The sequence below is a fragment of the Perissodus microlepis genome, chromosome 5 (genome assembly GCF_051167445.1).
Source record: "Perissodus microlepis isolate ML-2025 ecotype Zambia chromosome 5, ASM5116744v1, whole genome shotgun sequence".
Classification (NCBI taxonomy): Eukaryota; Metazoa; Chordata; class Actinopteri; order Cichliformes; family Cichlidae; genus Perissodus; species Perissodus microlepis.
Window position 1 is genome coordinate 23,824,430 of NC_140465.1, and position 16,235 is coordinate 23,840,664.

The 16,235-nt window shown below is 39.7% G+C and overlaps 1 protein-coding gene across 1 annotated transcript in view; it reads right to left on the reverse strand.

Moving 5' to 3' along the window:
- il17rd (interleukin 17 receptor D) overlaps nt 1-15,709 on the reverse strand; it is a 34,040-nt gene extending 18,331 nt beyond the window's left edge. The window contains exons 1-2 of the mRNA XM_084928967.1: nt 15,576-15,709; nt 2,648-2,702 (exon numbers count right to left, since the gene is read on the reverse strand). Of these exons, the coding sequence (XP_084785093.1) occupies nt 2,648-2,702; nt 15,576-15,695 (175 nt within the window). The 5' untranslated portion in view covers nt 15,696-15,709. The remainder of the gene's footprint in view (nt 1-2,647; nt 2,703-15,575) is intronic.
- Nucleotides 15,710-16,235: the final 526 nt, after the last annotated feature.

Below are 16,235 nucleotides of genomic sequence, written 5' to 3' on the forward strand. Positions count from 1 at the left end.
CTTTCTTATCATGACCAGAGGAGACATGGATTTGTACACGTATAAGGCACCTGTTCACTTCTATATGAAGCTTGCTAGCTTCATATTTCAGCCTCGGTTACACAAGAAAGTGTGATGTCAGGTTTGAAATCATCTGAAAGAGGAGGTCTAATATTGTGGCAAAAATGTTTTCACAATTAATGACGGCTGGGACGTGAGCAGTTTATGGTGCGTCTGTAACTTAGAGCTACAGAAAATATCCCAAACACGACACTGGACAGAGCTTACAAATGTACAGTTTTAATTTGAGTAAATATCCAGGAGTTTTTAAAAATCCTGGCCATCACAGTTTTTAAATGTGCATTTGTTTGAATGTGTGGATTTAAAAAAACATTTTGATCACTGGTGAGAATTTTCCACAGCAGGATGGTGTGTTTGCAGCAAAGATGATAAACGCATGACCAAATACATAAATAAATACATAAATAAATAATCTATCCTCAAAGTATCGCTGACCCTACAATCCTTTCTAGGGAACCTACTGGAGGTCAAAGGTCACCCTGCTTTATAATCCCCATGACATCACTTCCAGCAGAGAGAGTGTGAGAGAGGAAGCCTCTGGCTCTCCTTGATCCTCAAACTACTGAGGTGTGACACACACACACACACACTCTGATTGTCATGCTAAAACACTTGAGCGCTTCACTTTAGCTCCAAGCGTGTTTTCATTTCATCTGATCTTCAGAATTCACATGATCTTCTGACCTCTGACCCACACGTCATTGCTTACATAATATGTGTTAAAACTAGATTAAATGAAAATCAGAGAAATGGAAGAAACTCACAAGACGACCCTCAGACAAAAGAATCACATCCTGTTAATAATGCAGTTTGACATTTTGGGTAATACGGGGTGATTTGGTTTAATCTGCAGATAAATGTCAGCAAATACAAACCTACATAATGTTAACGTAGCATAAGTGAGGAAATAAGGAAAGAGCATAAGGAAAGAGGTGACCTGACTGTGTCCAAACACAGGGGAGGAAATCTTTAAGAAATCAGACTCACTCTAATTTTTTAAAAACTGAACCTGTGAATCAACTCAGAATCACTGAACACAGGAACTGCAGTTACGGCACAAACAGTTAATAAATTAAATCTGCTGCTGCACTTTTCCCTCATACACAATTTTAAACTAACTTTGAAAATATACAAAACATCTTGGACCTTACAGAAGGAGGAAGGAGGACTTTTTACATTTATTAGATGAAACACGGAATAATCTCCACCAAGGTTGAAGTTGTTGTCCACTCCATCCATGTATCAAGTCCCTAAATCCAAATACAGGTTTTCTTATTTAAATTTAATCTGTATTTGTGACAATATTTTTCCCCATCGCACAAATATAACAATTTTTTTTTCAAACTCCTCAATCAACACGAGCAAACTCCATAAAATAGTTAAACCGCATGTAGTTGTTAGCTGCAATAACACTGCAGACAACACACACACACTTTCGGAGGGATCTGAAAGCGTTTCCTCGCTCATGGTCACAGACAAAGAGGGGAGGCAGGGATCGGCCACGGTTCAGGAACTTGACTTTTACAGAGAAAAGAACAAAAGAAGAAGAGGAGGCGCAGGGTGATGGTGGAAAAGGTGGAGGAGGAGGACAGAGAAGATGATGTAGGCGAGGGTAAGGAGGGCTTGCAGATTTTCATATCAAATATGACAGAAAATAAACTATTTTATGATCAAATTGATCTTTGTGAAAGATTTTAGGTTTACCCTCAGAGGAACGAGTCACACCTGTGGAGGACTTTAAGTGTCAAATACAAAACGATCTCCATAAAATGCCTGCATGAAAGCTCTCTTCTAGTCTGTAACACTTCAAATTTGATATTATAATGTGATTTTATTTGGATTAACTAATAAATACCTTGAAATTCAAGTTATTTAGAGCAAACATAATCAGAACTAGATTAGATTATTTTTTGTTATATATTCTAGTGGCTGATGTTAAACATGACCAGAGAGTCCAGTAATGATGTCTGCGAATTGAAAGCTTAGTTTTCAACTGCTCTTAACACTTTGGACTGTTTTTTGCCATCTCAGGCTCACAGCTCAGCTCATTAAGTTCAAAGCTCATGTTTACAAGGGGAAGCCAATCAGAAAGAAGCTGACTTTGAGGGGTGAAGAGATGAAACAGCTTCTTTTATACATGGACTTGCTATGACCCAATGTAAGATAAACAAGGATTATAATTGAACAGCAACACATGGAGTCTACCTCAACCCCCTCCCCCCCCCCCTTTCAGACAACATCTGATGACCTCTCTTGTACCCATAGTGACAAGTTTTGACACCTAAGTATGTATCAATAAAGGTGGTTTCATGACCATTAGAATAGTTTACAGGTCATCTTCTTGCAAACTTCCAATGAACACCCAATTTTTTTGTTCTGTAAGCAGGCCTGAAATATGATGGACACCAGCAGAGCTTCGATGCTTACTTACTCCTAGTATGCTTTTAATGGGTAAAGATTTAAGAGAGTACACCTGATGCAGACAATGCAATGTGCAAACCAGAGGAAATGTACCATGTGTTCTACAATTTTTGCTACATTTAGTCAGCCACTTTGTGCAGATTTACGATGTTTAAGAGAAACTCACTGTCGGCTCTGAAGGTAACGGCCAGCCTGCGGCCTCCATCTGCACCTGAAGGCACCTGAGGGAGAAAACAGAGATATATGAGACATATGAAAGTAACCAGTCCTGATGACAGGCGTGAAAAAGCTTAAACTTTTAGCAGAAGATTATGCAAACCAGTCACCTAGCATGTCAAAGCATGGCTGTGTCACTCCTTTTTAACAAAATGACAATAACAGTGAACAGACATTAAGTCTACTTGCTTTCTAGCCATGCAGACGTAAAAGCCATGACTTGGTCTTAAGAAGGTGTTAGCAGTGGAAATCTTAGCAATAATTACATTTTTGTAAGATAAAAGCTGGCGCCTGAGAAAGGTCACCAAATCTCCCTTTAATAGACGGGACTGGGCTACCCTTGCAACCTCACCCATGAGGTCTATTTAATACAAAGAACAGCAGATAAAGTAACACATGATGAGCAGCAAGATAAGACGAGACATCAGCTCCCTTGTGAGCTACAATTACCCAGAAGCCCATTCTCCATGTTCCCACACAAAGATGAGAACTTTCTACTTTTTTATGTTCAGTCACACACACACACACACACACACACACACACACACACACCCCTCAGGCTTATTACAGAGGTGTCAGACTGGTCTCACACACCTGAAACCAATCAAAGAGACACCCAGCTGAGTGTGTGCGAGTGTTACTGATGGTGTGCTGTTTATTAGCAGCCACTGTACCTCACAAATACAACCCATCCATACAAAAAGACACACACACACTTTTAATGACATACTTGTGAAGTCCCTCATTGTCCAGATCGCAAAACACCTAAAGGCAACACAACAATGATTAAAAAAATAAATAAAATTGTCCGCACAGACACACACAACGTTTCATCTAATCATGTTTGCATTAATCATACGCTGTGCTTTAAGTTGGCCTCTGCTGTGTGAACTTTGACCTTTAGAAGTTTATATGCTGTGGTGTGTCCACGTGTCCCGCTGGCAGCATGAACTAAAAGGCTAATTAAAAATCAAGGGGGACGTTTTTTCCACCAACAGCACAGGGGAAGAAAAAAAAAAAGACTTCCTGGTTTCTTGCACTGACCCACAAAAACCTGGTTTTGCATGGAACTACATTTTTGCTAAAAATGTACGAGATAAAACATAATAACAAGTAAATAACTTTACGTCACAGGTCAAGTACTCATTGCGAACACACATTTAAATTCCTCAAATTAGATCGTTCACTCTGGTACGAATCAGTTAGAAGTTACAAGTTTGTCAAGTTTTAACAGCAGTGTCACCACAGCCTCTGTGATTGACAGGTTCAGTTTCCCGTGTCACACCGTAGCAGTAAGCACTGTTTACGGTGTTTGTTTACAATGCACGGTGCATGTTTACAATGCACGGTGCACGGTGTTTGTTTACAATGCATGGTGCATGTTTACAATGCACGGTGCACGGTGTTTGTTTACAATTTGGAAAACTGAAGTTTGCTGAATTCACTTGTCAACAGTTATTATTTTGCTGTGCTGCAGTGGAAAGACTGACAAGCATCAGTGGTTTTATTATGATTAAATAAAATAACTCATGAGAATCACACGTTGTCTAAGAAAAGGGAAAAAATACTTTTTTTAATCAAATAAACAAATGTAATATTCTAAAATGCGGAAAAATAAATGTGCCGTGACGCCGCTGCTGGCGCTTCTTAAAGTCACCAATGTTTACTTAACTTGACTATTCAAGATATCAGACTTTAGTCATTCTAATTTTTTATATTTTTTTCTAAGTAATAGTCTATTTAATAGTGATGTCTTAATACATAAATTATAATTAAGACAGTACTTTTGATCCGCTCCTACTCTGTTATGTGTTTTGCATTACAACATTTCCTGTACCTCTTTAAACACTCCAGCATCTTACAGGACAGAAACACTTGACTTGGCTCTGATCTTCACTGTCTGACAGCCCATTATGAATTTATTTGTTTCCAATCCAAAGCAAATGTTATTTTGGTAAGCAAATTTAAGGTTGATCATTTAACATGGTATAAACATTGTGTCTTCATTAATTAACAAATAAGTAAAAGCCATCCAATTGGGGGTCAGGCCCAGACTGACTATATTGGCCATCGTGCAAGGGCAGAAAATCTACAGTGGCACTAAGAGAAAAGTGAGGCCCATGCGACAAGCTTAGCTACAGGAAGAGCAACGAAGGGCCAAAGCAGCCATCCAACCAACACCTCGACTGTGTACCATTCAAAGCTGAACAGCTAGCAGACCTCTGTTGATCTGAAGGGAAAAAGCATCGACTGGTTCACCTACAGAAAAAATGTTGTGACATTTACTGAGATCCTGTCGACTAAAGGCTCTTTTTTTTTTTTTAGCCATTTTGGGTCAAGGTGAACAAAACAGCAAGAGACAAAGGCACACAGGAAAGGAAAGGGGTGCACCTAATTTATAAAACAAGAATTGGAAATTCACTGGTATTTGTGTAGCACTTTTCTAGTCTTACTGAAGACTCAACTTACTTGAAACTACAAGGTAGATTTAACCATACATTCATTAAGTGCTTTACCCACCCAGCCCTGACTCTAAGGGGCTAAATCTCAGCGTTTAGTAAAAGGTGTCTTGTTCATTTCACACTCCAACTAATGGCAACTCTAAGCTATCCTAAAGTTAACCAGCTGTGTAAAAACACCTGGACTTTTTACTAACTTGCATATTTAGATAATTCAGAATTAACAAACTATTTCTACCCCTCTTCACCACCAGTTAAACCGCCCACCGCTGTGAGTCAAACTTTAATACTTTACAGCAGACACACACACAAAAAGCTTTCTTTTTTCCTGTTGCCAGGTGTTTCTCACTAGTAATAATCATTATGCTTCTCCCCTGCAAATATCCACACACACAAAAATACGCACACCCCCTGAGGCCCGAGCAGACATGAATCCACATCAGTAAACAACTGAAAATACAAGTAGTTCATTATCACTCACAATAAATGACCGGATGAGCAGCTGTTTGACATCCTGTCTGCAGACACATAAACAAACCAGTCCAAAAAAAAAAATTCACTTTTTCAGACAAGAAGAACAAAACTCTTTAAACAACATAAAAACTTTTGAGAAACACTGAATTTCCCTTGGGAATCCCCAAACATCTCTCTCTCTCTCACACACACACACACACACACACACACACACACACACACACACACACACACACACACACACACAAAATCAGTTCCTGTGGTAATCAGACAGCTAATTGCAGGCTCAGTTAGTTGAAACAGTAATTAATCAGCGCACACAAGGGAGGAAAGGATCTAAGGACACAAGAGAGGAATGGGGGAGTAAAGGATGATGGGAGAAGTAATGACCGAGCCTGCAGGGAAGGAAAAAGGGAAGGAAGGAAGGAGGAAAGAAGAGAAGGAGGGATCTGATTAAACAGGAACTTCTTCAATTACAGCTTTTAAGGTTCACTTAGCAGACTTCTCCTCTGCTTCGTTTTGTTTGGGCCAGCCAGACCAGTTCCAGATGTGGGGACAAACTCCCAGCTGACCTCTAATCAACATACTCCTCCTGGGCTGAAGCATAAACAAAAGTTCCGTTCAGGGGAGGAAGATTAGAGGAAGATTAGAGCTGCACGATGAGCTGGAGTGCCTGCAGAGCAGAGCGTCTGTCAGGCACCATCACTTATGATTCTGCTCACTTGTTTCTCAGATATTTTCAGATTTAAATCACAGATTTCAAAACGCAGTTCCATTTAAGCTCATGTGCAGCTACTTGGGTTAAGACAACATTTTTTCCACTTCTTCCAGAATTCATAAATGTCCATCAAGCTGCAGTTCAGGCAGCTCAGGTCCAAATGTTCAGACTTCCCTCCAGTTTTGTCCATATGCTTTACTAGGGTGTAACATGCTCAACAAAAGGGGGGTTAAAACCTGGTTAGCAACCAGTCTTCATAGAGTCATTTATGTTATCTTATCTTTATCTGCTTGCTAACTCTGCCGTCATCGGGTATTTCCGTATTAAAATGGTCCTTGAATTCCAAAAAGCAAACAAACACTGGGCAAAAGCAATCACCACAGAGTTAAAAACAGTCCAAAGTCTTTCAGTGTTGCTGTTCTTCCAGGTGCTACAATAAAGTTTAACATCCTTCCATCAATGAAAAAAGAAGATGTAAAGCTTTCAGCTGAATTGCAGGCAGGAAGTCTCCATAAAAAGCTGATTTACCATGTACTAAGTGAAGTATTTCTAAAAATCATACAGCACAACTGTAACTTTGAACTTCACATGTAATGATGGGCTAACTAATGGTTAGGCTAATATACACATTAGATATGCTACACATGGACAGTGCTAATAAAAAGCTGAGGAGGCCGAGATTGATCACCGAATAGTTTTTCCAGGCTCGTGGTAATTAAAAATAAATAAATACAAATAAAACATGAGACTAAGCTCTTCAGCACATTAAAGCTGTATTTATCTTCAACACTTGGTTTCACTTCACTGAAAATAAAAGAAAATAAAGTTCTTTGTCTATTATAACTTCTAAGTCAATGCTAAGGGAGCAGCAAAACCACAAACATAAACAGGAGTAGCTTACAGGAAATGTGAAAAGCCTTTACATGTCTTTGACACTGCCCTCAGGTAACTACAACATGCAGATGTGGATCTCCAAAGCTCTGAGCAGCACCCGGAGACTACCAGCCCACTGCCAGGCCTGGATGTTAATATGCCACAGTAATCACAGCTGCTTGTGTGATGGTCCAGTAGGCTGTATCTTAAACCAGCCATCCTACATTCATGCCCAACTGAAAGGACCTGAGGGATAAAGTTAGAGCTGGTTCTCCTGTTTTATTTCTTTCAAAACTGCTAGGCACAATCAATCAACATTCAGAGAGGTCCAGCTGTTATATCAGTTCATTCAGTCTAATCAATAAATATTTGTTTAGATAGATCCCAAGGAATGATTTGGACTGCTATGATAAAAACATGTGGTCGGAGACATGCGATTGCTTTTCTTTAAGTGAAAAGTTGAGTTTGATTACTCCCATCATTTTAATCATGTCAATATTATTAAGCTATAATTAATGTATTTTTACTCATCTCCCCTCCTGAGTCCGTCTCTGAGTATTTGCTTCTAGAGAACTTGTTTTCTACACACAGATGACATAAGACACCATACAAACCACTTTTTAGCAATTCTGCAAACTTCCAGAGACTACCCCACCAAAAAAAATGCTCCTTTATGGCAACTACTTCAAAAAAGCCACCTGAACCTTTTTATCTTCATTGAAACTTCACTGAGGATTTCATTGCACACAAAGAACAGCGAGACCGTGTGAAGCTGATGAGGTCCTTGTTCATGCAAAAGCCTCGAGGCTAAAAACTCAGCCCTCTTAATGTCTTCCTGCCTTTTACAGACAAACACACACCTCCAAACACTTCCATATGGCACAACAAGGCCGCTGATAACAAAGCGCCTGAGTCGGAGTTGGATTCAGTCTGTGCTGGTCTTGTAGGATCTTGTTCACTGTGTGTCAAATACCGTTTTTGAGCAGATGCAGACTGTCAGTTCTGACGAATCGCTGCATCATCATCGTGATCATCATCACAGGGGAAAAAGGCTGTTTTTGAGGCGGACGGAGACCTTTAATCAACACTGATAATGTACTTTCCTTCTATCCTTCCCTGTAAACTGGTATTTTACACAAGAGAAAATTATGCACTTTATAATTATTATGATCACCTGGTGAACTTTGTTTTTAAAATCATGTCAGGACACATGAACTGTGTGGCAAGAAGTGACAAAGCAGAGCAGAGCAGAGCAGAGCATCGTGCTGTAGAGATCAAATCTTTCTCATGTAATGGAGTCATGTTTGATTTTATTCTTCTATCAGATGAAAAGTTAAAGGATTTATTTTTAGGGCTTTGGGAGTTTCAGCATGGACTGAGAAATAGTTTAACTTCATCCTCATAAATCATGGGAGAGTGATACTGATGAAAGAACCAGATACTGTTGAGACACGGAACAGATATTCAACATGCAATGCATAAAACACACCAATCCAACACACTATGAGTGTTTTTTTTAAATAACTCAAACTGATTCTTGCATAGCACAGTTACATTTCAATCCCCACTAAAGCATATTTAATACAAGGCAGCCAGTAAAAACACGGTTAAAACTGTTATGTTGAGATCTGTTCATAGATTCTGTTCAGTCAGCGTGAGTAGGATGGATGAAAGTGTTCCACCTTAAAAGTGCAGCTAGATTGTTGCCTCCACATGGCACTGAATTGAATCATTTCACGCATTTAGTGTATAAGTTAACCAGTAAAGATGAAAAGGCAGCAAAATATTCTGCTACTTATTAAATATACAAGACAGTAAAAGCCTAAGACTGAGGAAAGACGGCTATAGCTCAGGGGTAGAGCTACTCATCTACTAATCAGACGGTTGGTGGTTCGATCCCCAGCTTCTCTTGTCTGCATGTCAAGCTATCCTTGGACAAGACAGTTAACCCCAAGTTGCTCCCCAATGCTTACCCAATCGAACACTTAATTACAAATACAGTTCCCGTGTCCTAAAGATGGGGTTGTTGCCACATTAATTCACACCTTTTAGCTTATTTTCTCATTCTATTATAGTTTTGCTTTTAGTAAAATTTACTAACAGCAGACCTGCTCCTTTTTCAAGTTAACAGGCTCGCAGTTTGATAGGAAACCCTGTGGGATCATAGATTAAGTGAGGAAGTGTGCATCCATCCGGAGAAAGAACATAGAGGAGAGGACGCATCGAAAGTAAGGAGCATGTACTTGTTGATAAAGATGGTCAGACATGCTAGATGAAAATTGGAGACACAAAGTATTTCATAAACAGGCTGACTTTGGTGAATCATCTTTAGAAATTACCTAAACCGTGCATCATCAACGACTCTGGAACTGCCAATCAGTGAGCGCAGTCCAGTCAAAATGTTTTATTAATGGCTAAACACGGAGAGCAGGAACGCACGCATCTGTTGTCACATGACAAACTGCTGAACAGGAACATGAAATCATGTATGATCTCAGTTCAGCACCAAATCCAGAAAGAAAAAGCTGGAAACAAAAGTGAGGTCCAACAATACAAACTCTGTGTGAGTGTGAGCTCGGGAGCAGCCAACCAGAGATTTCCCACCGCAAGAACAAAACCTACGGCTTCCTCCTCCTGCATGACTGCTCCTCAATGTCTCCCAACCCCTCCCACCCCTCTTCATCAGGACTCCTCCTCCTCACCCAGGAAGAGCTCCTTCACTCCCGCTGTGACGGTTTGTCCTTTAAGAGACTCTGAGCAGGCCAAATCCTGACTTCCTTTGAAAATACACGACCTAGACAACACTATACATGTGTAGTGAGTGACGGTCCAAATCTATAGAACGAGGTCATGCGACGCTCATTTGTTACCTGAGAAAACTCCATTTTAATTTCATTTAGGATTTTAACATCCAACATCTTCCTTTCACTACAAAGTTCTTCTTTGTTTGAAGGACATAAAAATACACAATTAAATTCTCCACCACCAACACCGACGGGGGGCCATCTCTTTGCAACAAAACTGACTCTGAAGGAAGAGCTGTGGCCCATTTTTACACATGAGCTCCTGACAATGTCAGAGGAATCAGGTCGGGACATTGTCTGATGTTTCCCTTTCACACGTGTAGCCACACAGCAGGAGAAAGTGCACGCCCGACACGTTCTCACTTCTCAAAGTACACTACTTCCCAAGTAGAGACTCCATTAGCTTGCAGTGATTTGACCAATTACCTGCTCCATTCTCACAGGATTAGTCAAACCACGACAGACTTTAGACGATGGAAGTTGGAAGATCCACCGAAGACCATTTATATTTCTGTTAAGGTGTCTAGAAAAATTAAGATTTGCAGTACATGTGTTGAAATGGTTATTAAAACAAAAAACATCTTCACCCAGAAGAATAGCAGATACTTAGAATCCTAAATGGACTAGTTGTTATATAGCACTTTTCTTCTGTACTGGAGCACTCACCATCCACACATGCACTTTTTTCTTTACCTAAGTGCTGTCACATTCTGAAAAACGCAACATAGATCAACTGGAGGTACCAGGGAGACTTTGGCATGCAGACCGGAGCAGAATGGGAAGAGAATGATGTACTCAGAGCTTAACATCATTCACTCATGAAGACATGAAGAGATGGAATCACACTGAGGCAGCCTGAATCCACAGAAGAACTGTGGCAAATTTTCCAAAGGTTTAAGAACAAAATATTAACTCAATAAATCAAAACTGTTCGTTGGATAAGTTTTTAAAGCATCCTCGCTTTCCTTTTATTACCTCGTACTTCTGCTCAGGGCTGTTTAGGACATTTCCAGCGCATACGTAAGTAAAGTTCAAGTTGTAAAACTCAGTTTTTCCTCAGAAAGCCTCAGAGGACAGCGATGAAAAATATTTCCCTGAGCTGTTTTATGATAGAGGTGGAGCTCCAGCACTCACGCTTCACCTTCTGCCTGTTTCAGCCACCAGAAATCAGAAAACACACGTTTCCCATCCAGCGCCTACCCAGCCATGATGTCCTCTGAGGCTCCCTGATGCCAAAACCACACCGACGCCCTAGGTATGTGACATGGTTTCACAGGGGAAACCTTATTTGAAAAATGATGGCAGGGTGAGAGAGACGGGAGGATGAAGAATCCAGAGAGGAGGAAGCCGAATGAGTTCCTTCCTCCGCTGAGACAGATGTGATGGCTTCAGCAGATGTGTTTCACTACAAAAAGAGATTTTACGTTGACTTAAATCATCTATCATTCTAGCTTTCTCTGCAGTAACCGGGTTTCTGGATGATGTAGGGGAAAAAGGGGGTTTCCTCCATGAGTTTCAGGATTAATATCAAACCTCCTTTTAACACATTTGCAATTTTAATTAAAAAAAACTACTATTTTTCCATGTAGACAAACACAATTGTTTTCACACATAAAAGCTTGTTTAATTGTTTTGATGAATACTACACCATCTTTGAAAAAACTGCAATGGTCTTGCAAGGCTCCAGAGGGAGCTGAAGAAATCTGAGCAAGCAATTTGAAGACCGTTAAAATAAATGTAGAGGCTTGGAGCTTACAGGCTACATTAGCTAATTAAATTAAATAAACTTCATAGCATCATTAGATCATTAGATCTGCAGCCAACATCTGGATTACAAAGGTTTAATTGAGTTTGACCAACATGTAGCTCTTCAAAGCAGGAATGTTGAGTAGGTTTATCAAAAAAATCTGATATTAATCGGTACTAATAAACAGATGAGATACTTATTTGCACGAGTATTAATGCACAACATCACACACAATTGCTACAGACAGGCAGGCACACAGCCCCTCCCCTCACTAGCAGCTGAAGCAGTTGATCTTGACGCCACAGAACAAATGTCATGAGCAATTTCGGGAGGTCCGTAAAGTATTAAAGACACATCGTAAATGCAACCGTTAGTCTGACAGCCACATTAGCCATCTGTTAAGTTAGCAGCAAGCAGCTAATAATAAAATGATAAGGAGCCTTAAAGTCGTGCCCATCTGTAATGTTTAATGTCTGTAAAGTCTACCAGCAAAAAAGGACAACAGCATCCTGCTTAAAAAAACAAAACAAAAAACTCCAACTATTTAAGCAGCAACTGATACCACTGAAAATGGTATTGAGTATTTTCCAGGATATCTGTATCGAGTGATTTATATTATATATCGAGTTATTTATCATCACCTCTGTCAATCCGTGATATTTATTATTGAGCGATTTGTATATATATTGTTCATATTTCCTAAATTTCTTAAATCTCTAACATATTGTATTGTTAAATAGTTTGTTTCTGTTACTGGTATTTATAATGGTGCAACTGTAACCCACATAATTTCCTTAGGGATTAATAAAGTATGCTGACTCTTATTCTGAGTCTGATAACCCTAACAAAAAAAAGAAAGAGAGTAACATCTGCAAATGTTTCAGGACCAGAGACTGGGTATAAAAGATTTAGGTAGCTATAGTGACATCACCCACTGGCTTAAGACTGTGTTTTGACGCCTCAAAGTTTGGGTTTTTCTGGTGCTTTTCTGCTTTCAGAAGTTACCAGATTGGATCAAAAAGCCTCAGTCCTAATGCATCGGCTAGCACTAGCAAGTTGGGTTAGCTAGCTGCACCCATTAACAGACACAAAGATACCTGTTGATTAAGAGATTAATGAAATACTAAGATTTTACTCACAAAAACTGAATCTCAGACTTATTGCATGCTCTGTACCATTAAGTAAGCCAGAATATTAGTCTGATGGAAATACTCTACAAGGCACCAACAGCTTGAACACAGGGTAGATATACAGCTCAGTGACACTAGATGAGGTCTGGCATTCACAGCCTGTACCTGGACACATGACAGTCAAAGCGGCCACGTCCTTAACAAAGGAATGATTCCCAGTCTCTTCCTCATATAGCTTAATAACTTAGCACAACACAAAGGTATCAATATTCTACTGGAAGTGGAAAATGTTGGACAAGCGCATCCTTACATCATCCATGTCACTGGACTGTGGGAAGAAGATGGAGTGTTTGAAACCAAGAGGTTATTAAAATGACACTTAATATCTATCCTGAATCAGGAGCCTTTTCCTGCATGATGCTGACACGTAAAACTAGCACACAGTCAAACACACACACACACACACACACACACAGGCAGCTCTAATAACCTCACACCTGTAGAATAGCAGGCCCTCACACCCCCATCCAGCAGCCTTTGAAGTGTGTGTGAAAGGAGAGGAAGCAGAACAAGAGAGGGGGAGGTGGCAGACTGTGTGTGTGTGTGTGTGTGTGTGTGTGTGTGTGTGTGTGTGTGTGTGTGTAGGTGTGTGTGTGTGTGTCTGGGGAGAGGGGGGGGTGAGTGGGGGGGGGGGGATATTGCAGGAAGGAATGTTTCAGCAGAGTAAACAGTGTGAAGCTTCCTGTAGAAAACACTTCAAAGCCGAAGAGGAAACCAGGATAACACACACACACACACAAGGAGAGTGAGCGTATCAAAGGCATGTAGGACTCATCTATCAACATAGGAAAATTAAAACCTGCAGAGTGGACACACATGCAACCAGAGAAACTTTTATTTCACTTAAAAAAAACATGGAAACAAAAAACAGTTTCTTAACACTTCATAATAGAGTTATTATTTTATGGAAGATAAACTGACAAGTATATACTAACTTCAATTTCTCCATTGTGAGAGGTTGCTTATCTTTTTTTGTCATATATGACAGTAACTAGAGTATATGATCAGTGTAAATAATAGTCAACACTAAAAAACCTGAAGACGTCACATTTGGCACTCTTGGCAACTTTAATGAGCCAAATTTAAAATAAATGAATGAATAATTGAGATGGGTTTACAGATTAACTGGCAATGATTGAAACTCATCAGTTAATCTTAGCTTAGTCTGTGCTCCCTGACCTGTTGGTGTGATTCAGAGAAAGAAAATAAAAATCAATATTTGAAAGAAATAACTATTGACAACTCTTCCCTGCCTTTATCAATTTTTCTATATTTAGTTGTTTAATTATTTAATTGTGCAGCCTAAGCACATGATACAATTTTACTTGGCCAAAAACAACAAACGTTCAATGTTGAATTATCAACTGCAGGAGCTTAAGTCTAATGGCCACATAATCTACCTTTTTCAGTAATAAAGAAAACCCAACACAAACATGAGGTCCTTGGGACCTTTGAAATATACTAACATTTATGATGCTTAAATTCATTACAGAGAGGAGGAGAAAACAAGCCTGAGGATAGAAACTATAGAAATTCCCACAAATGAAAAATCTCTGAGACTTGTTCTTTTCACATTGCAGTGAAATTCATGCACACTGGCCTTTACGGAATCTAGAGACTTATTCTGAACTGGCACAGACCAAACACTGGTTCATTCATGGCCAAAAGCAAGGCTGCCGTGAAGTACAAAAGCAGGACAAGCGTTTGGAGGCGGTGGGTCAGCTCACATATTCCTGTTTTCCACATCAATTGCTTTTAAAAGATTACACAAAAGGCAGGAAATCAGCTTTACGACCTACGATAATTTACAGGGCCTGCAAATATCGCCTCGACTTTGGCTGTTGGGGTTAGAGTTTTAACCAAGTGATGTGCACTTTGTAGCATTACATAAATGGCGAACAGGACAAGGGAACACCAAACACTGATAAATAATAATTAAGGATATTAAGACTTGCCACAAAGCGACAAAACTTATATCGACAATATGTTTAAAGCGTTTTGGTTAAAAGCAGAAAAATACGCGTTCAACTCGTCAAACACGACACATAAATATCATCAATAAGGTTTTTTTTTGTTTATAAACTTTTAAACACCCCCCTTGCTATCTCTTTGAATTACGCTACCAACCAGACTGGAGATTAGGTAAAGGATAATAGTGTCAAGCAACTAAAATCATTTTTATTTTATTATATGCCGAATTAAACATGATATCAGACTCATTCAGACATTTGTCTGAAGTTGCTTATGAGGGGCTGCAAATTTCCAATAAAAGGAGAAAAATATAAATTAATTCTTGTTCCAACGGAGTTTGGTTCGCAGCCTTACGCAAAAGACCTGCAGCTAGAACCCCGCAGACAGACAGGTAAAGGTAACGCACCCTGAGATTAAAAACACAGCAAATTAAATAAAAAGTGAGCGTAACTCTAACATCACACGTGAATGTGTTAAACTGGCGGCTTATTCATCAAGAACCTGACTGCATATACTGCAGAAGTGACATAAAAACACGACCGTCTCCGAAAACGGAACTTTTTGGACACTTGAGACGTCGCAGCGACAGCTTTAACGAAAAGTCGCTGAACGCCAGGGACAAAGTTTAATTCTGTGCTTTACCTTAAACCCGCATCGATCCTGATTCGCTCTTCTGGTGCCCGATGTCGTAGATCCACATGGGAAATATAAAAGCAGGTATAAACCGCAGAGAGAGATGAAGAAACTCCGAGGGGCCGCCATTCCTCCCTCAAGTCTGAACAACTCTGAGAGCGAGGAGGAGAGGACGGAGGAGGTGAGCGCGCGTGCATGCGTGTACTACGCACGCATATCTTTGTGGGGGACCTACAGGGACAGTTTGGCCGGGGGAGGGAGAGATCTTTGGTTTGGAGCGAATTAAAAGCAGTGTGAATTAAATATGAAGAGTGGCGCTAATCATATTTAACTGACACTGCTTTCTGTCCATTTTATTAGTTCAGCGATGTGTGATTATTATGACAGTGTGACAACTTAAATATGTACACATCTTTCTTCAAAACTGTGTGTGCCACACCTCTTTCATACAGTCTGGGTAAATAAAATAAGTGAACCTTAAAGATTCTGTAAAGTATAAGATAAGATAAGATAAGATAAGATAAGATAAGATAAGATAAGATAAGATAAGATAACTCTTTATTGTCATTGCACAGTCATACATAGTACAATAGTACAATGAAATTGGAAAACTGTCCTACGTCGGCACTACTTGTAACACAACACGACACGATACGACACATCACAACG